Source organism: Rhinatrema bivittatum, chromosome 2, assembly GCF_901001135.1.
Source record: "Rhinatrema bivittatum chromosome 2, aRhiBiv1.1, whole genome shotgun sequence".
Classification (NCBI taxonomy): Eukaryota; Metazoa; Chordata; class Amphibia; order Gymnophiona; family Rhinatrematidae; genus Rhinatrema; species Rhinatrema bivittatum.
Genome location: NC_042616.1, coordinates 245,242,865 through 245,266,467, shown reverse-complemented (window position 1 = coordinate 245,266,467; position 23,603 = coordinate 245,242,865). Strand labels below are relative to the sequence as shown.

The 23,603-nt window shown below is 47.5% G+C and overlaps 1 protein-coding gene across 1 annotated transcript in view; it reads right to left on the bottom strand.

The window, feature by feature from the left end:
- The window catches only part of CAPN7 (calpain 7), a 141,326-nt gene that overhangs the window by 33,337 nt on the left and 84,386 nt on the right, over positions 1-23,603 (bottom strand). The window contains exons 11-13 of the mRNA XM_029589351.1: positions 14,086-14,192; positions 8,298-8,418; positions 5,772-5,916 (exon numbers count right to left, since the gene is read on the bottom strand). Coding sequence (XP_029445211.1) covers positions 5,772-5,916; positions 8,298-8,418; positions 14,086-14,192 — 373 coding nt within the window. The remainder of the gene's footprint in view (positions 1-5,771; positions 5,917-8,297; positions 8,419-14,085; positions 14,193-23,603) is intronic.

Below are 23,603 nucleotides of genomic sequence, written 5' to 3'. Positions count from 1 at the left end.
AGTGGCCCTGATAGTAAACATGGTCCTCCCCAGTGGTTGTATGTAGGAAATACCACAATTCTGGCACTTATCTCAAAGTGCAAAAAAGTTATCTTCTCCGGTGGGCTTGGCATAAGGCAGGGCTTCCCAAACCTATCCTGGGGACCCCATAGTCAGTCAGGTTTTCAGGATATCCACAATGAATATGCATGAGAAATTTGTATATACGGAGTCTACATGACAACGCTTGAAGTTCGGAGACGCGTCTAGCCGAACAGATAGCCACAAGAAATACCATTTTAAGAGTTAAATCCTTCAACGTGGCCCGCTTGATGGCTCAAAAGGTGAACCACAAAGTTCGCGGAGTATCAAATTCAAACTCCACGAAGGACAAACGGCCCGCACCGGTGGGTGCAAATGTTTAGCTAACCTCAAAAAACGAACAGCCGGAAGTCCAGCGATGGAGTAACCCGCAATCTTACCTCTTAAGCAGCCTAACGCCGCTACCTGGACTCGGAGTGAACTATATGCCAAACCTTTCTTCAAGCCGTCCTGTAAGAAGGCAAGAATGTGAACTATCGTGGCCTGCCGTGGGGTCACCTTCAACCCACTACAAAAGGAATCAAACACTTTCCACACCCTAACATAGGTAAGAGAAGTAGATGTCTTTCGTGCCCGCAGAAGGGTGGTAATCACCGCCTCTGGATAGCCTTTCTTTCTCAATTGCCTCCTCTCATAAGCCAAGCCGCTAGACAGAAGCGATCCGCCTGATCGAAATATACTGGACCCTGGAGCAAAAGATTCGGTAGAAGGCTCAGACGTAAAGGTCCTTCTACCTTTAGGTTGATCAGGTCTGCAAACCACAGCCTTCTCGGCCACTCCGGAGCTACCAGAATAACCGGCCCTCGGTGAGATTCTATGCTCTGTAGAATCTTTCCTAACAAAGGCCAAGGAGGGAACACGTATAGGAGAATGTCAAGAGGCCACGATAGAACCAGAGCATCCACTCCTTCCGACCCGTGTTCCCTTCTTTGACTGAAGAAACGAGCTGCTTTGGTGTTTAGGCAAGTTGCCAACAAGTCCAGCCGAGGGATCCCCCACCGGCATATTACAAGCCGCATCATTTCGTCAGACAGTTCCCATTCTCCGGGGTCTAGCCACTGCCGGCTGAGAAAATACGCCTGAACGTTGTCCACTCCAGCTATATGAGATGCCGCTATGCGTGACAGATTGCGTTCCGCCCAGGCCATCAACTGGTCTGCTTTGGAGGCTACCGGCCGACTCCTGGTACTTCCCTGATGGTTTATGTAAGCCACAGTGGTTGCATTGTCTGAGAGGATCCGGACCGCCCGGTGTTGGACAAGTGGCAGAAATTGGCACAGCGCTAAACGAACTGCCCTGGTTTCCAAGCGATTTATGGACCACTTGGCTTGTATAGGGACCTTTGGCCCTGTGTTGACCAAGATTGACAGACTGCCCCCCAACATGTCAGGCTGGCATCTGTTGTGACTATGATCCATTGGGGAGTTTCCAGGTCCACACCCCGGAGCAAGTGATTCGGGACCAACCACCAATCCAGGCTGGTCCTTGCAGGTTCCAGTAATGGCAAGGGTAGATGGAACTCCTCCGACTTGGGGTCCCAATGGGAAAGGAGTGCCCTCTGCAATGGTTGCATATGAGCAAAGGCCCATGGGACCAACCTCCAGGGTAGATGCCATAGAACCAAGCACCTGTAAATAATCCCACACCGTTGGCAAAGGAAGGGCCAACAGGTGTCAAACCTGAGTCATCAACTTCTCCATCCTCACTAGCAGTAGGGAAACCTTGCCCACCGCGGTGTCAAAGTGCGCTCCTAGAAATTCCAGTACCTGAGATGGAACCAGGTGGCTCTTGGCATAATTGATGACCCAGCCTAGGGAATGCAGGAGGTTCAAATCAGACTGTACCGCCACCTTGCAGAGATCCTCCGATTTTGTTCGAATGAGCCAGTCGTCTAGGTAGGGATGAACTAATATCCCTTCCCGCCAAAGGCATGCCGCCACGACAACCATCACCTTGGTGAAAACTTGTGGAGCCGTCGCCAGACCAAAAGGTAGGGCGCGGAGCTGGTAATGCTCTCCCATCACCATGAACCACAGAAACCTTTGATGGCGTTCTTCTATACCTATATGAAGGTAAGCTTCTGTTAAATCCAAAGAAGCCCAAAACTCTCCATTGTGGACGGCCGCAATGACTGATCTCAACGTCTCCATCCGAAATTGCGGGATCCGCAACGTTCGGTTGACCTTCTTCAAATCCAATATCAGCCGGAACGACCCCTCCTTCATGGGGACCATGAAGTAAATGGAGTAACGATCGGTCCGACGTTCGGCTGATGGGACCGGGACAACTGCTCCCAGAGCCTTCAACCGAGACAGTGTTTGAAGAATCACTTGTTTTTCCTGAGACCCGCATGGAGACACCAGAAAGAGATCCCGAAGCGGGCGAGCAAAATCCAAAGCGTAACCGTGATTTATAGTATCCAGAACCTACTGGTCCGAGGTTATCTTGACCCATCGTCGCGAAATAGGGAGAGCCGCCCCCCCGATCTCCGGGACTGAGGAATGGGCCGGCGCCCCTTCATTGGGAAGTTTTATTAGGGGTGAAACCGTGAGAGGCGCCGCCACGTTGAGGCTGCCTGCCTCGAAAGGAATGCGCCCATGCTTGTGACCTCGTCGATGTCTGCCGGGAAGCAGAGGAAGCACCCCTGCCTGATCGGAAACGGCGCTGGCCCCGAAAGGCGCCAGAGAAGCGAGACAGTCTGGGCTTGTCCTCAGGGAGCTTGTAAACCATGTTGTCTCCCAAAGCTTTAATAAGTTGTTCTAGCTCGTCTCCAAACAACAGCTTGCCCTTGAAAGGAAAGGAACAGAGTTGAGACTTAGAAGAGGCATCAGCCGACCAGTTACAGAGCCACAACAGCCTCCTTGCGGAGACCGCCGAAGACATAGTGCGTGCAGAGGTCCGAAGAAGATCATACAACGCATCCGCTGTGCAGGCAACCGCAGACTCCATGCAGTTCGCCTGCTCAGTCTCACCCGGGGAAGCTCCTGGGACGTGAGCAATTGCTGAATCCAGCGGAGGGTAGCCCTCCGCATGAGGCTGCTACAGGCAGCGGCTCTTAACCCTAACGCAGACACCTCAAAAATGCACTTAAGTAAAATCTCCAGCTTTCTATCCTGAAGATCCTTGAGCGCTGTCCCTCCTGTCACGGGAATCGTTGTGTGCTTAGCTATAGCCGTGACGGCAGAGTCCACTTTAGGAATTTTGAGGAGATCCAAAGATTCCTGAGGCAGCGGATAAAGCTTTTCCATGGCTCTGCTAACCCGTAAGGAAGCTTCAGGCGAATCCCATTCCTGAGAAACAATCTGAAAAAGCTTCGGATGAAAGGGAAAAGTTTGAGGCAGAGCCCGAAGCCCTGATAAAACTGAATCCCCCGGAGAGGGGTCCACCACTGTTGGTGGAGGGGGAATTTCTAGCTCCTGAAGCACATGAGTTAAGGGATCCAATTCCTCCTTGCTGAATAAACGGAGCACCTGCAAATCATCCCCCCCTCCACTGGAGCGGCACTGTCTACATCATCACTCATATCCAGAGTGGAGGGGTCCTGAGGTCCGGGATCTGCAGGCGCAGAGAGAGTGGGGAGCTCCTGAACTGGAGATGTGAGAAGAAGTCTTGGCCCAGCACCCCCCAGGTTCGCAGCAGGCCTTAAAAGTCTAACCGGAGGAGGAACTTTAAGATCTAAGTCAGCCTCAGCCTCCATATATGCTCTATGCAGCAGCAGTACAAATTGCGATGAAAAGGGGTGTTGTCCCTTTAATTGCGCCCCCCCCCCCCGGGAGGTAAAATCAAGGGAGGAGCCAAGTCAGGCTGCAAATCGCGGGGCTGCTGAGGGCTTAACGCCGGCGGGAAGAGAGGAGGAATATCATCTCCTTCCCAGGTCTGATCTGCAACAGCACCCGATGCAGGCAAGATGGCCGCCACTCCCGTGCCGAGTAGGGACGGGCCAGGCCTTTGCCTCTTGGCTGCCGGAGCGTTAGAGGAGCCGCGCGATCGTGGAGAAGAGCTCCGCCCCCAAATCGGCCTCCGCGAAGGTCCCTCACCCCTGGGAATACACCGGGAGCAGAGGCCTTCGCGGAAGAGCAGTGCCGATGGCTCTCTATACGCCCACAAGTCGACCCACGTGGCATGAAAGCGCGTGAAATTAACAGATAGCAGCCGGGTGAACAACTTCCACCCCTTCCGGAGGCCCGGGAGATCGCGGCAGGCTAAGGCTGAATGGAGAGAAGGTTTGTCCCTAGTTCTCTTCTCTCTCTCTCAATTTCAATTTTTTTTTTCCAGCCACTAACAGGGGAAAAAAGCAAAACCTCCCTGTCCAAGTAGTGTCATCACCCTCCAGAGGGATTGTACTTCTCTGGGTTAGTATAGAGGAAGGGAGAGTGATCAGCCTACCGGTAAATACTCCCCCCAGCTCACCGGGCAAGCTATCAGTCTCCGGGAATAAATGCCTTAGGGCAATGCCCTGCCTTGCCTGCCCTTAGAAAAGTCCACCGGACATCCAAAGAGTTATTATATCTTTCTCTTTTTTTTAAAGGTTGATCTAGTCAAGAGTTAGAAACCAAACCTGGTAGAAAGAATATATAAATCTGTAAAATTTGACAAGGATCAGGACCACAGGTTATGTTCTCTTGCATCTGCTGGAGTCAGAGAGATACTGAAGGATCGCAGGTGGCACACCGGTATATCTAGGGGGAGCTTTTCAGCTTTTCTCTGACTCCATCTGCTGGAAGGGAGGCATAACCCAGCAGTCTGGACTGATCCTGGTACGTACAGGGAAAGGCCGCCGGGTCCTTACCTAGCCCGGAGGAACTGGGGTAGGTGCAGCTGAATTGCCCTCTCCCAAGGTAGACCCAGCCCCGGGATTACTCAAATCTGGGATGCTACTGGATAACATTGTGGCTGACCCATCTTCTGAATGGGAGGAGCCTGGCTTGGAAACGTTCTCATAGTCCAACCCTCCCTGGGCCTCCTCACAGTGCTGACATAGGTAGGACTCCAGGTCAGACTGTGTAGCTCTAATATGGCAGGCAGCACAGAGAGTGTCGCTTGTGCTTCTTTGCTGCCGGAGCTATAATAAACAGTAAGTGTGCTTTCAGCCAGCTGGCACCTGAAATCGAGTGTGCACAGATCCTGTCCCGATGCACGTAAGTAGAAGCGCCCTTATGCACGAACGTATGTGCAAACATATGTGCGCAGATATGCGCAATGTTAGGCACACAGCGTGTGCGCAGAGTAGACATGCACTCTCGCCCTAGCTTAATGCACTCTCTACCTGGGTGCTATCAAGCTAGGGCGAGAGTACATTGTAGAAATCTCATCTTTGAGTATCTTTCCTCATTCCAAATCACATCAAATGTTCACTGATGTGTACTGTGCTGTTCGTCCGTCTGCCTGTGCAGATGTAAAACTCTAGACCACCACCAAAACCTCACCTCTAGTTACTAGATGACTCTCCTATAGTGATATAAATAGTTAGCTAATATGACAGCCTTATAAAGAGTTTCTCTCTCTCTATGCGAAGCACTAAAATAGCGCGCATTGCAGTAACTAAAAAGGATCCTAACCACTCTCTCCCCCCCCCCCCTTTTTTTTTTTTTTATTGCGAGCGTTATTCATCACAGCACTGAACTTGGGACAGCTTAATTACAGCTGATGTTAAGATCATCATGTGACATTAACATTTTCAAATTATTTACCATTGTCTATTTTCTGAGCTGTTCGGGGATCAAAGTTTAAGTACTTTTGCAGCTCAGGTGTCCAGTTTTTCTCATCCTTTTCACAGTATCTCCCTTTCCAGCGCAAATGGCTCCATGGATTTTTCAACTGAAGGAACCGATGCCCCTGTAGAAACAAAAGTAAATATATAGATAGCACTTGGAACATCCTCACAATTATTACTTTGAATAATGTTTTGTGTGTGTTATTTTCTTATCGATTCTAACAAACTCAAGAAGCAACCTAAATCAGCAAGGTTACTCAGGAAAATGCTGAATAAAGTTAAGCAATGAAATGCAGGCTTAATCTCCAACCCAAAAGAGGATAAGAATCACAGCAGAGCTCCATCACAACTTTACATCAGACTATGGAACTGACTTGTGAAACATTTCTAGTTCTGAAGAATTTTTCTTCAAATGTGTGTGTGTAAAGTACAAGGAGAACTCAATTTGGCTAAGAAGCCTGCAGTGTTATTTTGAACTGCAGCACCTTACATGTTTGACTGGGGCAGGGGATGGGTTATAGCCTAATCTGTACTGCAAAGTTACCCGGAGAGAAGATGGTGCTGAGGATTTAAGGCCTATTTGCAGTCCTCTTAGCATATCTTCTCCTCTCCTTGCATAACATTAGGCTAGTCCTTGCTTAAGTTAAAATATGAAAGTTGTCTCCCCATTATGACCAAAATCTGGAATGTAGGGGAAATAAAGCAATGAACATAGTAGGCTTGGATTTCAAATGTGGAAGTTAAAATCAGATACTTCGGAACGGACAAGAAAAAAATTTCAAGTCTGAGTTCTAACTCGGTATAAGCCATAAAATTTCACTGCCTGTCATCTTCTGATCATCCATCCTCCATCTCTCGTCACTCTATCGCTGGAATATATTTTGAGATTTACTTGTATTTTTTGGACCATGTCATCTATTACTCATTACACTGCACTGAAAGTACACGTCACCAACAGGAACCTGAGATCCGCAAACAAGGCATTGCTATTCCCTCAGTCAAAACAGTAAGACTAACTCAAATAAGGGATAGAGCCCTATCATTAGCAGGGCCTACATTATGGAACACCATGCCGTCAGAAATCAGATTGCAGAAAGACAAATATTTAAAAAAAAAAAAAAAAGAAAGATAAAAAAGCCTAAAAACATGGCTATTTAAACAGGCATACTACAAAGAGAATGGAGAATAGAATCGAAAGAACTGTAGAAAGCAATGAGTTTGTGCTTTGACAACACACCTACTCATAGTATTTTTTTTTACTTTTAAGCAGCAACAGATAACATGTAGAATATTAATAATTTTGAACTGATCTGATAAACCTAAACATAACAATCTCACCTAGCATCTTATAGCTATTATGAAACTCTGTACCGTACCTTACAGGCACCTGTCGAGATGTTAAAATAACAGTTAAGCAACATTTTAAGTGCCTTATTGTTAACCGTTGTGACGGCTTCTAGCTTAACGAGGGTATAGAAAAGAGTTTAAATAAATAAATAAATAATAATTAAGTCCGAGGAAGGAAGTGTCTTCTCTCATGCATGCATTCCAGTGGACTAACATGGCAGTTGCATTACTTTATCTATATATGGATAATAAGCATACATGTGGAAGGGCCTGCTTAAAATATGACACATTCCTGCCTTCTACAGGTTGATTTCTGGCTGTCCATACCTAATCTAAAGGCTCATACATGGAAAAAAAAAAGAACACCATACAACAGCATGTGGTGTGTCCGTCAATGTGCAGGTAAAGTGCTATCAACGTCAAAGTATTTGATAATTCTACCTCCTTATTAATAACTCAAAATCATCAGCTATCACCATCATATAGTAGCTACTGATACCCATTCTACATGCATATTTATAAAAAAAAAAAAAAACCAACAGGAAGCATGCAAAGCCAATTTCAAATTTTGAGGGAGGAAAGGGGATATTATTTTTACAATGTATGTAATATCCAGAAAAGAATCATTCATAAAAAAAGAATCTATGCAAAAAGCCTTCAAATGGGATTTCCTCAAGAAATTAGATGGGAGAGCAAGGAGACAAAATACAAAGCAAAGTGGACCCTGCTTGAGCTTTGTCATATTATCCTCAATCTTACTCTGATGAGATTCCTGTATGTTGAAGGCAGATGACAGAGGTACCCCTGGACTTTGGGGTGAAGACCAGAAAAATTGTAATTTTTTTTTTTTTTTTTTAAGGATAGTAACTACCACTCCATGCAGGTTATCCCCATGCCTTCTGTTATTTATTAGGGTATTATGCTTCTGTATTTTTTATGACGACATTTTATTATGCCTATGTTGATACTGTATAATATTAAAATTCTGTAAACGCCCATGGGGCATTTTTTCCAGAAACATAAAAACATTAAGTGAGTTTATCTCTGAAGATCAGCACCTTCCATTCACTGATCCCTAATTTCTGACTGGTTGAGGGTCTTTCACAGCATGACATATTTGAAAATCAGAAGGCCAAAACTTGGTTTAACTTCGCACCTTGCATTCCCTAATATCCAGGACAGCATATGCATGTGTGGGAACCAAACCCCACTTCTCCCCTTCTTCTTCTGACATCACTCCAGTAGCTGTTGTGATAAGGACATCACCATTATGAAATCTGGTTAAAAATAAATTCAAACAAATTAACTTAGATATTGATTGTTTTTTACAACACAAAAATCCGATATGTAATCTCTGGCCCCTATTTTCAACACATCTGCCTTGCCCACCTCACTGGCTTCTCTAAACTTGATAACATTGCAGTCTGAGTTAGTAATAACTATTTCCCTGAGATGGTAAACATTTTTTCCTAGCGTGTAGCCAGATAAGACTCAGGACCAATTGGTTGTGCTCCCCTGCCAGCAGATGGAGACTGAGTCAGGTTTCAAAGCTGACATCACCCTAGATACATCCCTGCAGTAACCTCAGCCCTTCAGTATTTCTCAGTCTCCAGCAGATGTAGACATGCTTTCCCTTTGGGGATTGCTGTACCTTTTGAAAGAAGAAATTCTACTTTTAAATTGGAGAAATGATTGAGCCCCGCTCTCCTGCGGTGATACCTAAAGGACCCTCCCCACAGTTGAGAATTCCTGAGGTGATTTCCGAGATCCCTCAGTGGAGGGAGGAGCGGACTTAAAGGATGTACTCAACCAAACATAAACACTGAACCCCAGTAAGATTATAGATGCCTAATCTAGTGATAGGGTGACAGCTTACCCGTAATCTCTTGGAATCGAGATCCATCTCATGGGCAATTCTTTGGCACCATTCATGGGCAGCCATGGGTGGGATACAGAGTCAATCTGTCTACACTAAGGAAAATGAAATTATCAGGTAAGTAATGTCTCCATTTCCTAGTGTATAGCCAGATGGTCTCAGGACCAATGGGATGTACAAAAGCTACTCATGAACAGGGCGGGAGGCTGCCTGTGGTTCGGTTAGGACTGCCCTCGCAAAGGCTGTGTCCTCTCAGGCCTGGACGTCCAGGCAATAGAACCCGCAGGTGGTGGGCAAGGAAGACCACGTCGTTGCACGGTAGATGTCGGTGGGAAACAGTAGGTTAGCTTCTGCCCAGGATACTACCTGGGCCCTAGTGGAATGAGCTTTAACCTGAAAGGGTAATGGCTTTCCTGCCTCTACATAAGCTCCCATGATCACTTCCTTGATCCAGCGAGCTATGGTATCTCGCGAAGCTGCCTCATCTTGTTTCCTTCCACCATGAAGAACAAACAAGCGTTCCATCCTGCGCATTGGCTCCAAGATTTCTAGATACCGTACTAAAAGCCTACTGGCGTTTAAGTGGCGTAGGAGACGGTAGTCTTCCGTGTCTTTGTGTCTATCTTGGGACGGTAAGGAAATGGACTAATTCAAGTGAAACTCTGAGACTACCTTGAGCAAAAAGGAAGGAACGGTGCAAAGCTGTAATGCACCTGGAGTCAGAGGAATGGCTCCCAACACGACAACTCCTGCAGTTCCGAGATGCGACAAACCGAGCATATCACCACCAAGAACACAGTCTACAGCGTTAACAGGCGTAGGGATAGACTGCGCAGCGGTCGAAAGGAAGGCCCCCACTAAAAGGTCCAATACTAGATTAAGATTCCATAGGGGAACTGGCCACCGAAAGGGTGGTTGAAGGTGCTTAACCCCTTTTAGGAAACGGGCCAAGTTTGGATGTGCCAACAGGCATGCTCCATTCACCTCACCTCTGAAGCAGGAGAGCGCTGCTACCTGGACCTTCAAGGAGTTGAGGGACAGCCCTTTATTCAGTCCATCCTCTAAAAATTCCAGGACCATAGGGATTTTGGTTGTCCGAGGGGGCACCATGATCCCTGCACCAGGCCTCAAATATTCTCCAGATTTGCACGTACACTAAGGATGTAGAGAACTTCCATGCGCAGAGCAAGGTGGAAATTACTGCTGCCAAATATCCACACTTCATCAGGTGAGCCCTCTCAAGGGCCAGACTGTAAGACAAAACAGAGTTGGGCCCTCGTGAAGGATCGGACCTTGTTGGAGCAGGTCCCTGTGTTGAGGGAGGCTTAGGGGGCTCTCCACCAGAAGTCTCTGCATGGCTGCATACCATGGGCATCTGGGCCAATCCAGGGCCACTAGAAGGACTAGTCCTTTGTGGCGATCAATCTTGCGAATGATCTTGCCCAGCAGAGGCCATGAAGGGAAGGCGTATAGTAAGTCTTCCACTGGCCATGTCTGAACAAGAGTGTCGATCCCTTGGTAATGTGAATTTCTTCTGCGACCGAAGAATCAGGAGACCTTCGCATTGTGAGATGTGGCCAGCAGGTCGATGGAAGGGAGGTCCCAGCTATCTACAGGAGCTGAAAGTCTCTGGCCAACAACACCCATTCTCCTGGATCCAGACTCTCCCTGCTGAGAAAGTCTGCTCTGACATTGTCTTTTCCCACGATGTGGAAGGCCGAGATCATCTGTAGATTCAACTCCACCCAATCCATAAGGCGATCTGTCTCCAGAGATACTTGCTGGCTTTTGGTTCCTCCCTGGCGGTTGATATAAGCTACCGTTGTTGCGTTGTCAGACATCATGTGGACTACCTTGCCCTGGTGTCTGTGGCTGAGTTGTAGACACGCTAATCTGACAGCTCGGGCTTCCAGATGGTTTATGTTGCAACTCGCCTCTTCCTTGGTCCAAAGCCCCTCGGTTGCCAATGCCTGACAGTGAGCTCCCTACCCTTGTGGAGACTCGCGTCCGTCATGAGGACTAGCCAGTTGGGTGGGGACAGGCTTACACCCTTGCTTAGGTGAACTTCCTGTAGCCACTATTGGAGCCAAGAACATACTTCTATCGGTAGCTGGAGGTGAGTTGAGTAGTCTTGAGACCATGGGTTCCAATGTGACAGCAGGGAGCGTTGGAGTGGACGCATGTGTGCCCTCGCCCACGGTATACCTCCAGGGTTGAAGCCATCAGCCCGAGGACTTGAAGATAGCTCCACACCCTTGGGTGCATTGTGTTCGTCAACAGATGCATTTGGCCCACCAGCTTCCTTATCCTCGAGGGTGGGAGAAAGACTTTGTCCTGTTTGGTGTCGAACCAGACTCCCAGATATTCTAAGGACTGGGAGGGCTTGAGACTGCTATTGTCCATGTCCACTAGCCAACCAAGCTCCTGAAGCAGGGAGGTCACCCTGCTGGTCACCTGGAGGCTCTCTTCCAACGACTTCACCCGGATCAGCCAGTTGCCCAAGCAAGGGTGCACCAGGATCCCTTTTTTCCTCAGTGCCGCCACCACGACCACTACAATGTTGGAAAATGTTCTGGGAGCGATGAATAGGCCGAAGGGCAACGCTCAGAACTGGTCCAGTACCGCAAAGCGTAGGAAACACTGGTGGTCTTGTCAGATTGGAATATGAAAGTAGGCCTCCAAGAGGTCCAGGGAGGTTAAGAACTCTCCTGGTCGTACAGCCATTATGACAGAGCCTAGAGTTTCCATGCGGAAATGAATTATCCGTAGATGACGATTGACGCTCTTGAGGTCCAGGATGGGGCAAAAGGAACAGTCCTTCTTGGGTATGATGAAATAGATGGAATAATACCCCATATTTTCCTGGGGCATAGGTACTGGAATTATAGCCCTCAAATTGAGGAGCCTTATCAAGGTAGATTCCACTGCCAGTTTCTTGTGTGGGAGTGATAAGGTGACATCGTGACTATGTCCCAAGGGATGCTGCGAAATTCCAGAGCGTATCCTTCTCGTATGATATCTATTACACATTTGTCTGACGTGATCTCGACCCACCGCTAATAGAAGAGAGATAGTTGACCTCCTATCTGCTTGTCCTGTGGATGGGTCGGCAAAATTTCATTGGGAAGTTTGAGCCAAACTTGAACCAGCCCCTCTTTTTGGTTGTCAACTCTGAAAGGACTGAGACCTTCCCGAAGGCCGAGATGTCTGAAATGACGAGTTTCTGTAGTATCGAAAGCATTGGGAACCCCTGGCCTGACCCCTCATAGGTGAGGGGCACTGCAGCCTCTTTCTCGTATCTTCCGGTAGCCACGGTACTGGAGATTATTCCCAGTTACTGGCTAACTTTTCCAATTCGCTTCCGAATGGAAGGGATCCCTTAAAGGGTATCTTTGTGAGGTTTTCCTTAGAGGTCCCGTCCGCTGACAAATTTCGCAACCATGGATGCTTTCTGGCCGCTAACACTGAGGCCCACTCCTCTGGCCGAGGTACGAACTAGGTCAGAGCTCATGTCCGTAGAAAGGCTGCGGCGGACTCCATCACCTCTCTGGAATGCGCCCCTGAGCTATCCTGCCTCTCTCTCGAGAAGCAGGCATGAGCAAATCACCAGGACACAACAGGCAGCAATCTGTAGTGTCATTGCTGTCGCTTCAAAGCCTTGCTTAAGGATGGACTCCAACCACCTATCATGCATGTCCTTCAAAGCTGCTCCTCCATCCACTGGGATAGTAGTTCGCTTTGAAACGGCGCAGACCAGGGTGTTCACTTTGGGGAAACGCAGGCGTACTTTTAGTTATCAATGAAAGAAATGTAATATTTTTTGTTATTGAATTTGTACTGTGTATGAATTGTAGTTTATGAATTTTATTTTAAATTTGTTGTAAACCACTGTAAGCAAACCTTAGATTTTGACAAGGCAGGGTATAAATATAACAGAATATAAGACCAGGCTGGATGGGCCTGCAGCTGTTCTCTACTTAAGTGGTGATGGAGCTGGGCCAAGTAGGGTAGAGGGGTTAAGACCAAGACAACATAAGAAAGGTTGGAGGCAGAACAGAAACCATAGACAGGACTAGGGGGAAAAAAAAAAAGGGAAGACAATTCAGTACACACACACACACACAGCTTCCAATATTGCCCCGCACTTTGCCACAGAAAGCTGTCATGGATTTTGAGTAGAAGAGACCTTATCTGGGAATAATTCTGATGAAATTCCTTCCGAGCGAAAAAAAGGAAAAATGTGTCAAATGTAAGCAGTGCCAGGAGATGCAGGGCCTGGTTGCAATAATGAATCATAGCGAAAACTGCTTATTGGGAGTAAGTGAAGAGGATGAAGATGTGGATGTGTGAGAAAAACCAATGTGAATTAACTTTCGTAAACTAAAGAATTCACTTTGCAATGTATCATTCTTCAAAAGTTTCTTTGTTCTTAGTGTGATTTAACAAATAAATGCAAAATGTTTTAGTGATCAGCTTTGCACCACTGTTCAAGAAATATGTGAATTAGTATCAGTGGGAAACTACTTTAAATCATGATTTTTTTCTTGGAGATCTAAATCTGCAATTTAAATAGCAGATTTTAAATATGCTAAAAAAATTGTAAATTTTCAAACTAAAAACAGCAATCGCATGTGTAATTCCCCAGCTGCACACTGTGGCTCCTGATGAACACAGTGCCAATGGCTGGAAGTGCTGGGAGCAGTTTGGTGAATACCTTACTCCCAACCGGCTGGGAATTTCTTGGTCTGGGTAGGGGTGGGGGTGCAGCTTTACAGCAGGACTAAAATTATCCGGCTAACAGCTGATACAATGAAAAATTGGTTAAGTTAGCCAGATATCAGGCCCACCCTGGAATGCCTCCTTTATCCAGCTAAATTGTAGCCAGATGACTTATCTGGCTATAAGTCAGCCAAAGAAGTGGTCCAATATTTAAAAAGTTGACATTAAGACAGGTAACTTTTGAGTTATCTGGCAAAATGGGTCTTTATGTTTTGGGGTGCAGGACTAGAACATTCTAAACATTTAGTTTTTCTACTAAATGCAAAATCAACATATTTGAAAACGTTACCTGTGATACAACATTCTAAAAGTGTTCTGCTTGTCAAATGCTTGATTGTCTGAGTGCATAGCGATCCGCTCAGGTATCCAGCCTGTCAGCGCATGGAGATCAATGTTCTGGAAGAAGCATATTTGAGAAATCACAGGATACTTTAGCTGGTTTCAAAGTGCACTCCTGCCTTTGCCAAAAACCTCCCATTACTTCAGGGAACTAAACATTCCTGCTAGAAATCTGGGAAACAACATTTTTGGGCTGGAACACATCCTTATAGATTTCCTCTTTATTCTCCCCCTGTGTAAGTTTTCTGCTACATGGGGAGGTTACCTAGTAAAGGAAAATTGGTTCTTACTTGCTAATTTTCGTTCCTGTAATACCACAGATCAGTCCAGACCAATGGGTTATTCATCCCTTCCAGCAGATGGAGTCAGAGAACAAAACTTTGAGGCACTGCTACTTAACTGAGAGTGCCACCTGCAGGACCTCAGTATTTCTCTGGACTCCTGCAGATGGTAGAGCTGGATCTGCAGGCTGTTAGGTTTAAAAAAAAAAAAAAAAAGGAAAAATATTTTTTTGTTTTACAGTAGTTTTAGGTTCCAAATCACCCCCCACTTCACTTCCCTCCAGGAGACACCATAGGCCAAGGGGATGTCCCAACATGGGTAAAAGCTGTAGTAGTCAAATTGTTTTGTGTCAGCGCCGTTTAGATGCTCAAACAGAGAGAAAGTGAGAACTGAATTGCTATCAGACAGCAAACCTCACAGATAGCAAGGTTCTTGGATCTGTTCGTCCCTGGTGCCTAGCTCTCCTGAACTTTGGCTCTAGGTGGCTTCCTGTGCACACACCAATGCCACCCAGGTATACATGCACATCCCTCCAGGATGCGCACAAATATGCGTTCAAGGCTAGGTCGCGGTCTTATGCACAGTACATGTGCAAATATGCGCTTGTATAGGCCATGGTTGTACACGCACTAGTACCTGTGAAAATTCGTGCTCCAGTCTAGGTCGTGGACTTTTGCACAGAGGTCCCTGTGCATGCAACCGCCACGCCACGAGAATGCCCATACACGCCTACGCATGCGGGAAAAGAACTGCTGACATGGCCTACCACACGGCACCTGCAGCGTGTTTAGGCCCAGATCTGTTTAACATCGGGCACCGAAAATCATCAGCCTGAAGAGCTTCTCAACAGCTCAGGCCTCTTGGCTGGCTGAGAATCCATGGAGACTATGGCCAAGAGCCAGTATCCCGCTAAACATGCTTTGTGCATAAGCAAATTAAAACTGACAGAAGACCTCTACTAGAACCAGAGTTGACGCCTCAGAGCAAGAGCCTCTCTGCAAGTCTGTGGGACAGGGAACTGTCTGTGATAGATGAGGAGGGGATTCTCCTGCCTCTCTCGCCGATACTGCTAGGGAATCGAAAATGGCTATTTCCACGCTGACGGGGAAAGCCTCAGCGCTAGACCCTGTCACCTGCAAGGCTTGTTCTACTGGTGCAGTCATGCTCGATGCAGTCCCCTGAAAAGAAAATTATTCCTTACCTGCTAATTTTCATTCCTGTAGTACCACGGATCAGTCCAGACAGTGGGTTATGTCCCCAGTCCAGCAAATGGAGTCAGAACAAATTTCAGAGGGTGGTCCCTTATACACCAGTGCACCCTCTGGAAAAACCTCAGAATATAGAGAATATCCAAGCATGAACACAAAACAGATCTGGATGGATCAAGGAAAGAAAACAACTACCCAACTAACATGGTAGATAGTAATGCAAACCAGTTGTACAAACTGGTAAAGAAACTTGCAAAACGAACTATGATTCCAGTCTGACCGACTTGGAAAGAACAGAGCAGTAAGTGAAGAACATTAGAGCAGGGATAGCCAACCCCCCATCCTCCAAAACTTTAGGGAGGGCGCCTGGACTGATCAGTGGTACTACAGGAACGAAAATTAGCAGGTAAGGAATAATTTTCTTTTTCCTGTACGTACCCGGATCAGTCCAGACAGTGGGATGTACCAAAGCTTCCCCTTCTTAGGGTGGGCCCCAGATAGCCCTGCCCGAATGACTCAATAGCCAAAAACCGGCGGTTGAAGGTTCAACCGGTAGTGCCTAGCGAAAGTGTGTAATGAACTCCAGGTTGCCGCTCGGCATATTTCCTGAGAAGAGACAGAGCCACTTTCCGCCCAGGAAGCCGCCTGAGCCCGGAGAGAATGGGCCTTGATGCCCGCCGGCGGCTGCTTACCTGATCCTAGGTAAGCTGCTACTATAGCTTCTTTCAACCAGCGGGCAATCGTGGTTTTTGATGCCTTGGACCCCTTTCTGAGGTCCATCCCAGAGAACAAACAGATGATTGGACAAACGGAAATCATTTGTAAGTTCTAGATAGCGAATTAGAATCCGCTTGACATCCAATTTACGCAGCTCTCTGGCCTCCGAGTCCGCGAAAGACGAAAGTTCCACCGTCTGATTCACATGAAAGGCGGAAACCACTTTGGGAAGAAAAGATGAAACCGTACGCAAAGAAACTCCCGAGTCCGAAAAACGCAAATATGGCTCCCGGCAGGAGAGGGCCTGCAGCTCCGAAATCCGACGGGTGGAACAGATAGCTACGAGAAACACCATCTTAGAGTGAGGTCCTTGAGATGAGCGGATCGCATGGGCTCAAAGGGGACGCCCCCTAAGTTCAGGAGCACCAAGTTGAGGTTCCAGGAAGGAAACTGGGCCCGTATCTGTGGATGCAGGTGCTTCACGCCCCTGAGGAAATGGACGATATCCGTTTGTCCAATTGCTATTAACTACTTTTGAAATGCTTTCTCCCCCCTCTTACTACATCTAATGTAGAACTACATCTCCTCTTAACCCTTTTCCCTTACCTCAGCCCCAATTTACTAGAATCCCGTTGCTACATCTCCTCCTAACCCTTTTCCCTTACCTCAGCCCCAATTTACTAGAATCCCTTTGCTCCCTAGTTCTGTTTACTAGAATCCCTTTGCTCCCTAGTTCTGTTTACTAGAATCCCGTTGCTACATCTCCTCCTAACCCTTTTCCCTTACCTCAGCCCCAATTTACTAGAATCCCTTTGCTCCCTAGTTCTGTTTAACTTACCTCAACTAATATACCCCCAAAGTATAGTTCTGTGTTTTTTAATAGATTCTACTTTTATTATATTTAAATATTTATATACATACTTTCGTTTAATATATAACTTGTTAAATATATAATCTGTTAAATGTATAATCTGTTAAATGTATAACGCTCCGGCGTAAGTTAAATCTGTTAAATCTGTTAAATCTGTTAAATGTATAACGCTCCGGCGTAAGTTCCTGTTCATTGTACACTGACGTGATATCTTTGATGAGCGGCGGTATATAAAAAATTATAAATAAATAAATAAATAAAATAAAGAGAAACTCCCTCACGACGGTGTAGTAGGGATCCAAGGGCTGCTACCTGAACTCTCAAAGAATTGTAGGCCAATCCCTTCTCCAGCCCCTGCTGTAGGAAAGACAGGATATGAGCCACCGAAGCAGAACGAGTAGGTGTCTCCCTCGAAGAACACTAGGATTCAAAGACCTTCCAGACCCAAAACGTAGGCCACAGACGTAGAGGTCTTCCTTGCCTGGAGGAGGGTGGAAACCACGGCCTCCTGGTAGCCCCGCTTTCTCAGGCGGTGCCTTTCAAAAGACAAGCCGCAAGACAGAAGTGATCTGCCTGGTCGAAAAATACAGGACCCTGGTGCAGCAGCCGTGGGAGATGGCTCAGCCGAAGAGGTCCGTCCTCTGTGAGATTGACCAAGTCCGCAAACCAAGGCTGAAGAGGCCATTCCGGAGCTACCAGTATCACCGGACCCCGATGAACTGCTATCCTGCAAAGAACCTTCCCGACCAATGGCCACGGTGGGAAGACATATAGTAGGATGTGAGGAGGCCACGGCAGAACGAGGGCATCCACGCCTTCCACCCCACGCTCTCTTCTGCGACTGAAGAAGCACGGTGCCTTGGTATTGCTGAACGTGGCCATCAGGTCCACCGGCGGGGGCCCCCACCGCCATACCAGGAGCTGCATCGCCTCCTCGGAGAGTTCCCAGTCCCCGGAATCCAGGCACTGTCGGCTGAGGAAGTCTGCCTGAACGTTGTCCACTCCCGCAATGTGGGAGGCCGCCAACCGGGCAAGGTGAACCTCCGCTCAAGCCATCAATTTGTCCGTCTCCAGAGACGTGACGACTTCTTGTACCCCCTTGTCGGTTGATGTAGGCCACGGTGGTTGCGTTGTTGGAAAGCACTCGGACCGTTAGACGGTAGAGCAGGGGAAGAAACTGCTTCAATGCCAGGTGCACCGCTCTGGTCTCCAGGCGACTGATCGGCCAACGTGCTTGCAATGGCATCCACTGCCCCTGGACCGAGCTTGTCTGGCATACTCCCACCTGGAGAGACTGGCATCCGTCATGACGATTACCCACTCCAGCATTTCCAAGGGCATCCCTTGAGCCAGATGAAGAGGGTTGAGCCACCAAGATAGACTGTCCCTGGCCTCCTGCGGAAGGGGGAGGACGGTCTGGTACTCCTGAGACACCGGCTTCCATCGGGAGAGTAAGGCTCTCTGAAGGGGCCGCATGTGTGCAAACGCACATGGCATGAGATCGATTGTGGAAGCCAACGAGCCCAGCAGTAGGAGATAATCCCAGGCCGTGGGAAGGGGAAGAGACTCGAAGCTTCGGATCCATGCTACCAGCGACTGGGCCCAATCCGGGCGCAGGAATACCATGCCCCTCACCGTATCGAAGCAGGCTCCCAAAAAGTCCAGCGACTGAGAGGGAGTCAGGGTGCTCTTGCTAAAATTGATGATCCAGCCCAGGGATTGGAGGAGGTGCATCACCCTGTCGATCGCTTGATGACACAGGCTGAGAGACTTTGCTCGAATGAGCCAATTGTCTAGATAGGGGTGGACCAGGATGCCCTCGCACCTGAGGGTCGCCACCACCACCACCACTATCTTTGTGAAGACTCTTGGAACGGTAGCCAGGCCGAATGGGAGCGCCTGAAACTGGAAATGTGCCCCAGAATCTTGAAGCGAAGAAAACGCTGGTGCGGCTTGTAAATGGGGATGTGGAGATAGGCTTCCATCAGATCCAAGGAGGCCAAAAACTCCCCTTGATGCACCGCAGCAATCACAGATCGCAGGGTTTCCATTCAGAAGCGTGGTACCTTTGAGCACCCTGTTGACTGTCTTGAGATCCAGAATCGAGTGGAAGGAATCCTCCTTCTTGGGAACCACGAAGTAGATTGAGTAATGACCGGTCCCCACTTTGCGAGGAGGGACCAGCATGATGGCCCCAAGCGCGAGGAGCCTGTCGAGCATCTGGTGTACAATGACTTCTTTTTAGCCGAACCACAGGGAGAGAAGAGGAAACTTGTCTCTGAGAGGGCGAGCAAAATCTAATGCGTAACCGTGTTTTAGAATATCTAGAACCCACTGATCCAACGTGATCTTGACCCACTCCTTGTAAAAGCGTGCAATCCGTCCCCCTATCCTGGGGACCGGGGAGTGGGTCCGCCTGGCTTCCTTGAGTCGATTTTGAAGGCCCCCCTCCCTTGGGCCGTCCCGTCCCGAGCCTGTCTTCATCGACGAAAGGAGCGCAACAATGTCTGGGAACAATTACCCAACTTGATCCATCCAAACAAATACAAGACTAAATAAATCAAAGTCAATGAAGATAAAAGAATCTAATTGGGAACCAAAGGTTCCACACTCGCATCTGCTGGAGTCAGAAAGATACTGAGGTTTTTCCAGAGAGTGCACTGGTGTACAAGGGACCGCCCTCTGAAGTGTGTTCTGACTCCATCTGCTGGACTGGGGACATAACCCACTGTCTGGACTGATCCGGATACGTACAGGGAACGCTATGCTGTTTTTGTCACTTGCACACGCTGTTCCTCCTAGCACCCACAGCACCACCAGCACCTCAATGGCAAGCAGGGGAATAGTCCCTCAGCGCCACAAAGCCAACCTCCGCAGGCAGAGAAGCTGCTGAAAAACCCCATCGCTGAGCTCCCCGAGCTGCTAAGGTAGCTTCCCACCCTGGAACCTCGCTGCTGCACAGATTCCTCTAACTAGTTCCATGTTCTCTCTCTTTTTTTTTTTTTTTTTATTCTCCGAGAACAAATAAAAATACATAGAAACCAATACTTCCTTTGGTGCAGAGGTTCAAGTTCCAAGAGCGCAGGCTGCATGGCAGATCAGAAAAGAGCCAGACCACTGGCTATATCTGTCTCCTTTCACCAAACTTTAGCAACCCAGCCAGGACAAACCGTATAAAAGGAATATGTCCCAGCTCCACTACGCTTGCAGTGCAGAACTGCCAGTAAATTCCACCGCTGTCTCATGTGGGATGAGAGATCTGGACCACCAAATGTCCACACACCGGACGTCCGGACCGAGCTATCAGAAGGGTCTCTAACCCCCTGCTTGTCTGCCTCAAACAATCGGGATGGCCCCACCTAGACCTTACAACAGTCTAGGAGGATCCAGAAATTTTGTTTGTTTTTCTCTTTGTCTACAGACTGCAGGTTTTACACTTATCTACCATCTGCTGGAGACAGTGAAATACTGCAGGTGGCATATTGGGTTATGTACACTGTCAGCGAAACTTTCTCTGTCTCGACTCTGCTGGCAGCGAAGCAAAACCCAGGAGTCTGGACTCATCTGGGTATGTACAGGGAATGCACGCACAGTTCAATTAGGTGCACTTCCACCCCCATTTTACTGGGGGTCATTGCCGGGGTTGAAACTTGTTCTGGATTTTCAAAACAAATGCGTGCAGTTTTGGCTAGAAAAAGCATGTGCAGAAAACGCAGATGCAAATCTGAGTACTTTTGCCTGGGTTAATTTTCAAAGTAAATGCGCACATTATTTTTTTCCTTTGAAAATAGGTGCAGAGACTGCAGGTAAAAAGTGCCCAAGACTCTGCAGCAATGTCAGTCGTTTGAAGATTACCCATTATGGCAGTCATTTTCAAAGCTCTTTCCCTGCATAAAACACGACTGTGTGTCAAAGGCTCGTTATAAAATTGTGTGAAGTACGTGTGCAACCCGATTGTGTCCATATTGTTAAACACACAAAAAAAAAAAAGGCAAGAGTATGGATTTAGGATTTACATGCATAGTTCTGATTTTAAAAAGTTATCTGCATAAATTAATCCACATAAGTTATGCCCTGCAAAGAGCAGGTATAAACTTTGCTAGGATGAGTTTGAAAATTATTTGTAAAAATGCTCAAAGCAAACTTATGCGTGTAGCCATTACAAAATTACCCTCTATATATGTCAGCTGTAAAATGTGTTTGGAGGCTTCGGCAGACATCTATAAGATTGTTACCCCTTACTGTCAACTTCTTTCCTTTGCTGGGATTTGCTTTTCCAACCTTTAAATAAAGAGTTGCTTTAGCTCAGGCTGCCTCTAGCTGACCTCCTATTCAAAATTTTCCCAACTTCTTTTAAAAGCACTTGGTGCACTTTTTCTGCTCTAAAACAAATAAATGAGTTTTCAGAAAATGGCTCTTCAAAACTGGAAAAAAAATTACCAGGGAAAATATGTTTTTCTTATCTTTAGTGCGAGAATTTCCTAGCATTTTACATTTCATAAAAAGAAAAACTCCAAATACAGAAGATACTGATCTCTAGAGACATAAGAAGCTAGAAAAAAAAATCAATCAACCTTATCTCACCAGGCATGGTTTAAGATGAAATTTCTGAAACAAACTTAAAACAAAACATAATGAAAGGAAATAGGGTTACAACTCACTTCCAATAGGGAAATGAAACACACGCTTCTGTTGCAGTTAGGTACAAGAAAGAAAATAGAAACAAACAGAAGCCTTGGGTATGTATATTACCCAGAACCTCCACACCACCTCAAAAGAAAAAACAAAAAAAAACAAAAAACTACAAGCCTATATAGTATTCAGTGTTTCAGAAGTACACGGTAAGGAATAAAACTCAATGTCAATTAGGAATTCCACTGCCGAGTTATTTCTGAATTCATTAAAGGAAAATTAGTTTCTTACCTGATAATTTTCATTCCTGTAGTACCAAGGATCAGTCCAGGACACCTGCGTTGTGACTCCGCACCAGTAGATGGAGACAGAGCAAGATCTGTCGGGCTCAGCCATATATGGTCACTTGCCTGTCACAGCCCCTCAGTCTTACGTTATGTCAAAGTGGCAAAGGACAGGAAACTAAATAGGGACCCATCCCCCAACGGGGAGAAACTGCAAAAACCCCCAACTGGAACAAAACTCTCAACCGAGAAAACAGAATAGTAAACCGAAAGACCGAAAAACAACGAGCGGACTCTCCGTTTCTTCAGAACAGCACAGGCGGGATCCTGGACTGATCCTTGGTACTACAGGAACGAAAATTATCAGGTAAGAAACTAATTTTCCTTTCCCTGTACGTACCAGGATCAGTCCAGGACACCTGGGATGTACCAGAGCCGACCTATCAAGGGTGGGAAGCAGAGAGTCCCGCACGGAGTACCCTCTCTCCAAAACCCCCGGCGTCTGTGTCCTGAACATCCAGCCGGTAATGCCGTGTAAAAGTATGCAACGACTTCCAAGTAGCCGCCCTGCAAATCTCTTGGGGCGACACCTGAGAAGATTCTGCCCAGGAAGCAGCGTGCGAACGGGTCGAATGTGCCCGGAGACCTTCCAGCACCGACTTTCCCCGTACTATGTACGCTGAGCCAATGGCCTCCTTGAGCCATCGTGCAATTGTAGTCCGGGAAGCCGCGCCCCCACGCTTTGAACCTGAGAACAGAACAAAAAGATGATCTGTCACTCGGAACGGATTGGTGACTTCCAGATAGCGGAGAAGTGTCCTCCGGACATCCAACCTCCGCAAATCCTGCATCTTTGGCTGCGACGTATCCCTGACGTCGAAAGCGAGAAGCTCAATGGACTGATTCAAATGAAACGCCGAAACCACTTTGGGCAAGAAGGAAGGGACCGTTCGTAAGGAGACCCCGGAATCCGAGATCCTTAGGAACGGTTCCCTACAAGACAGCGCCTGCAACTCCGAAACACGGCGCGCCGAGGCAATTGCAACAAGGAAGACAGTCTTCAACGTGAGATCCTTGAGGGTTGCCCGCTTTAAGGGCTCAAAAGGAGCCGAGCACAACGCAGAGAGTACCCAATTGAGGTTCCAGGACTGACATGGATGACGTAATGGAGGACGGAGATGTTTGGCCCCCCTCAGAAAACGTGCAATGTCCGGGTGCAGTGCCAAGGAGCCCTTATGCCCCTTGCCCCGCAGACAACCAAGTGCCGCCACCTGGACCCGAAGGGAACTACATGAAAGACCTTTAGCCAGACCAGCCTGTAGAAACGACAGGATATCGGATACGGGAGCCGAGGTAGGATCCACATCGCGCTCCGCACACCAGTCGTCGAAGACTGCCCAGATGCGAACATACGCCATGGAAGTAGACTGCTTTCTGGCCCGCAATAACGTGGCGACCACCGCATCCGAATAAC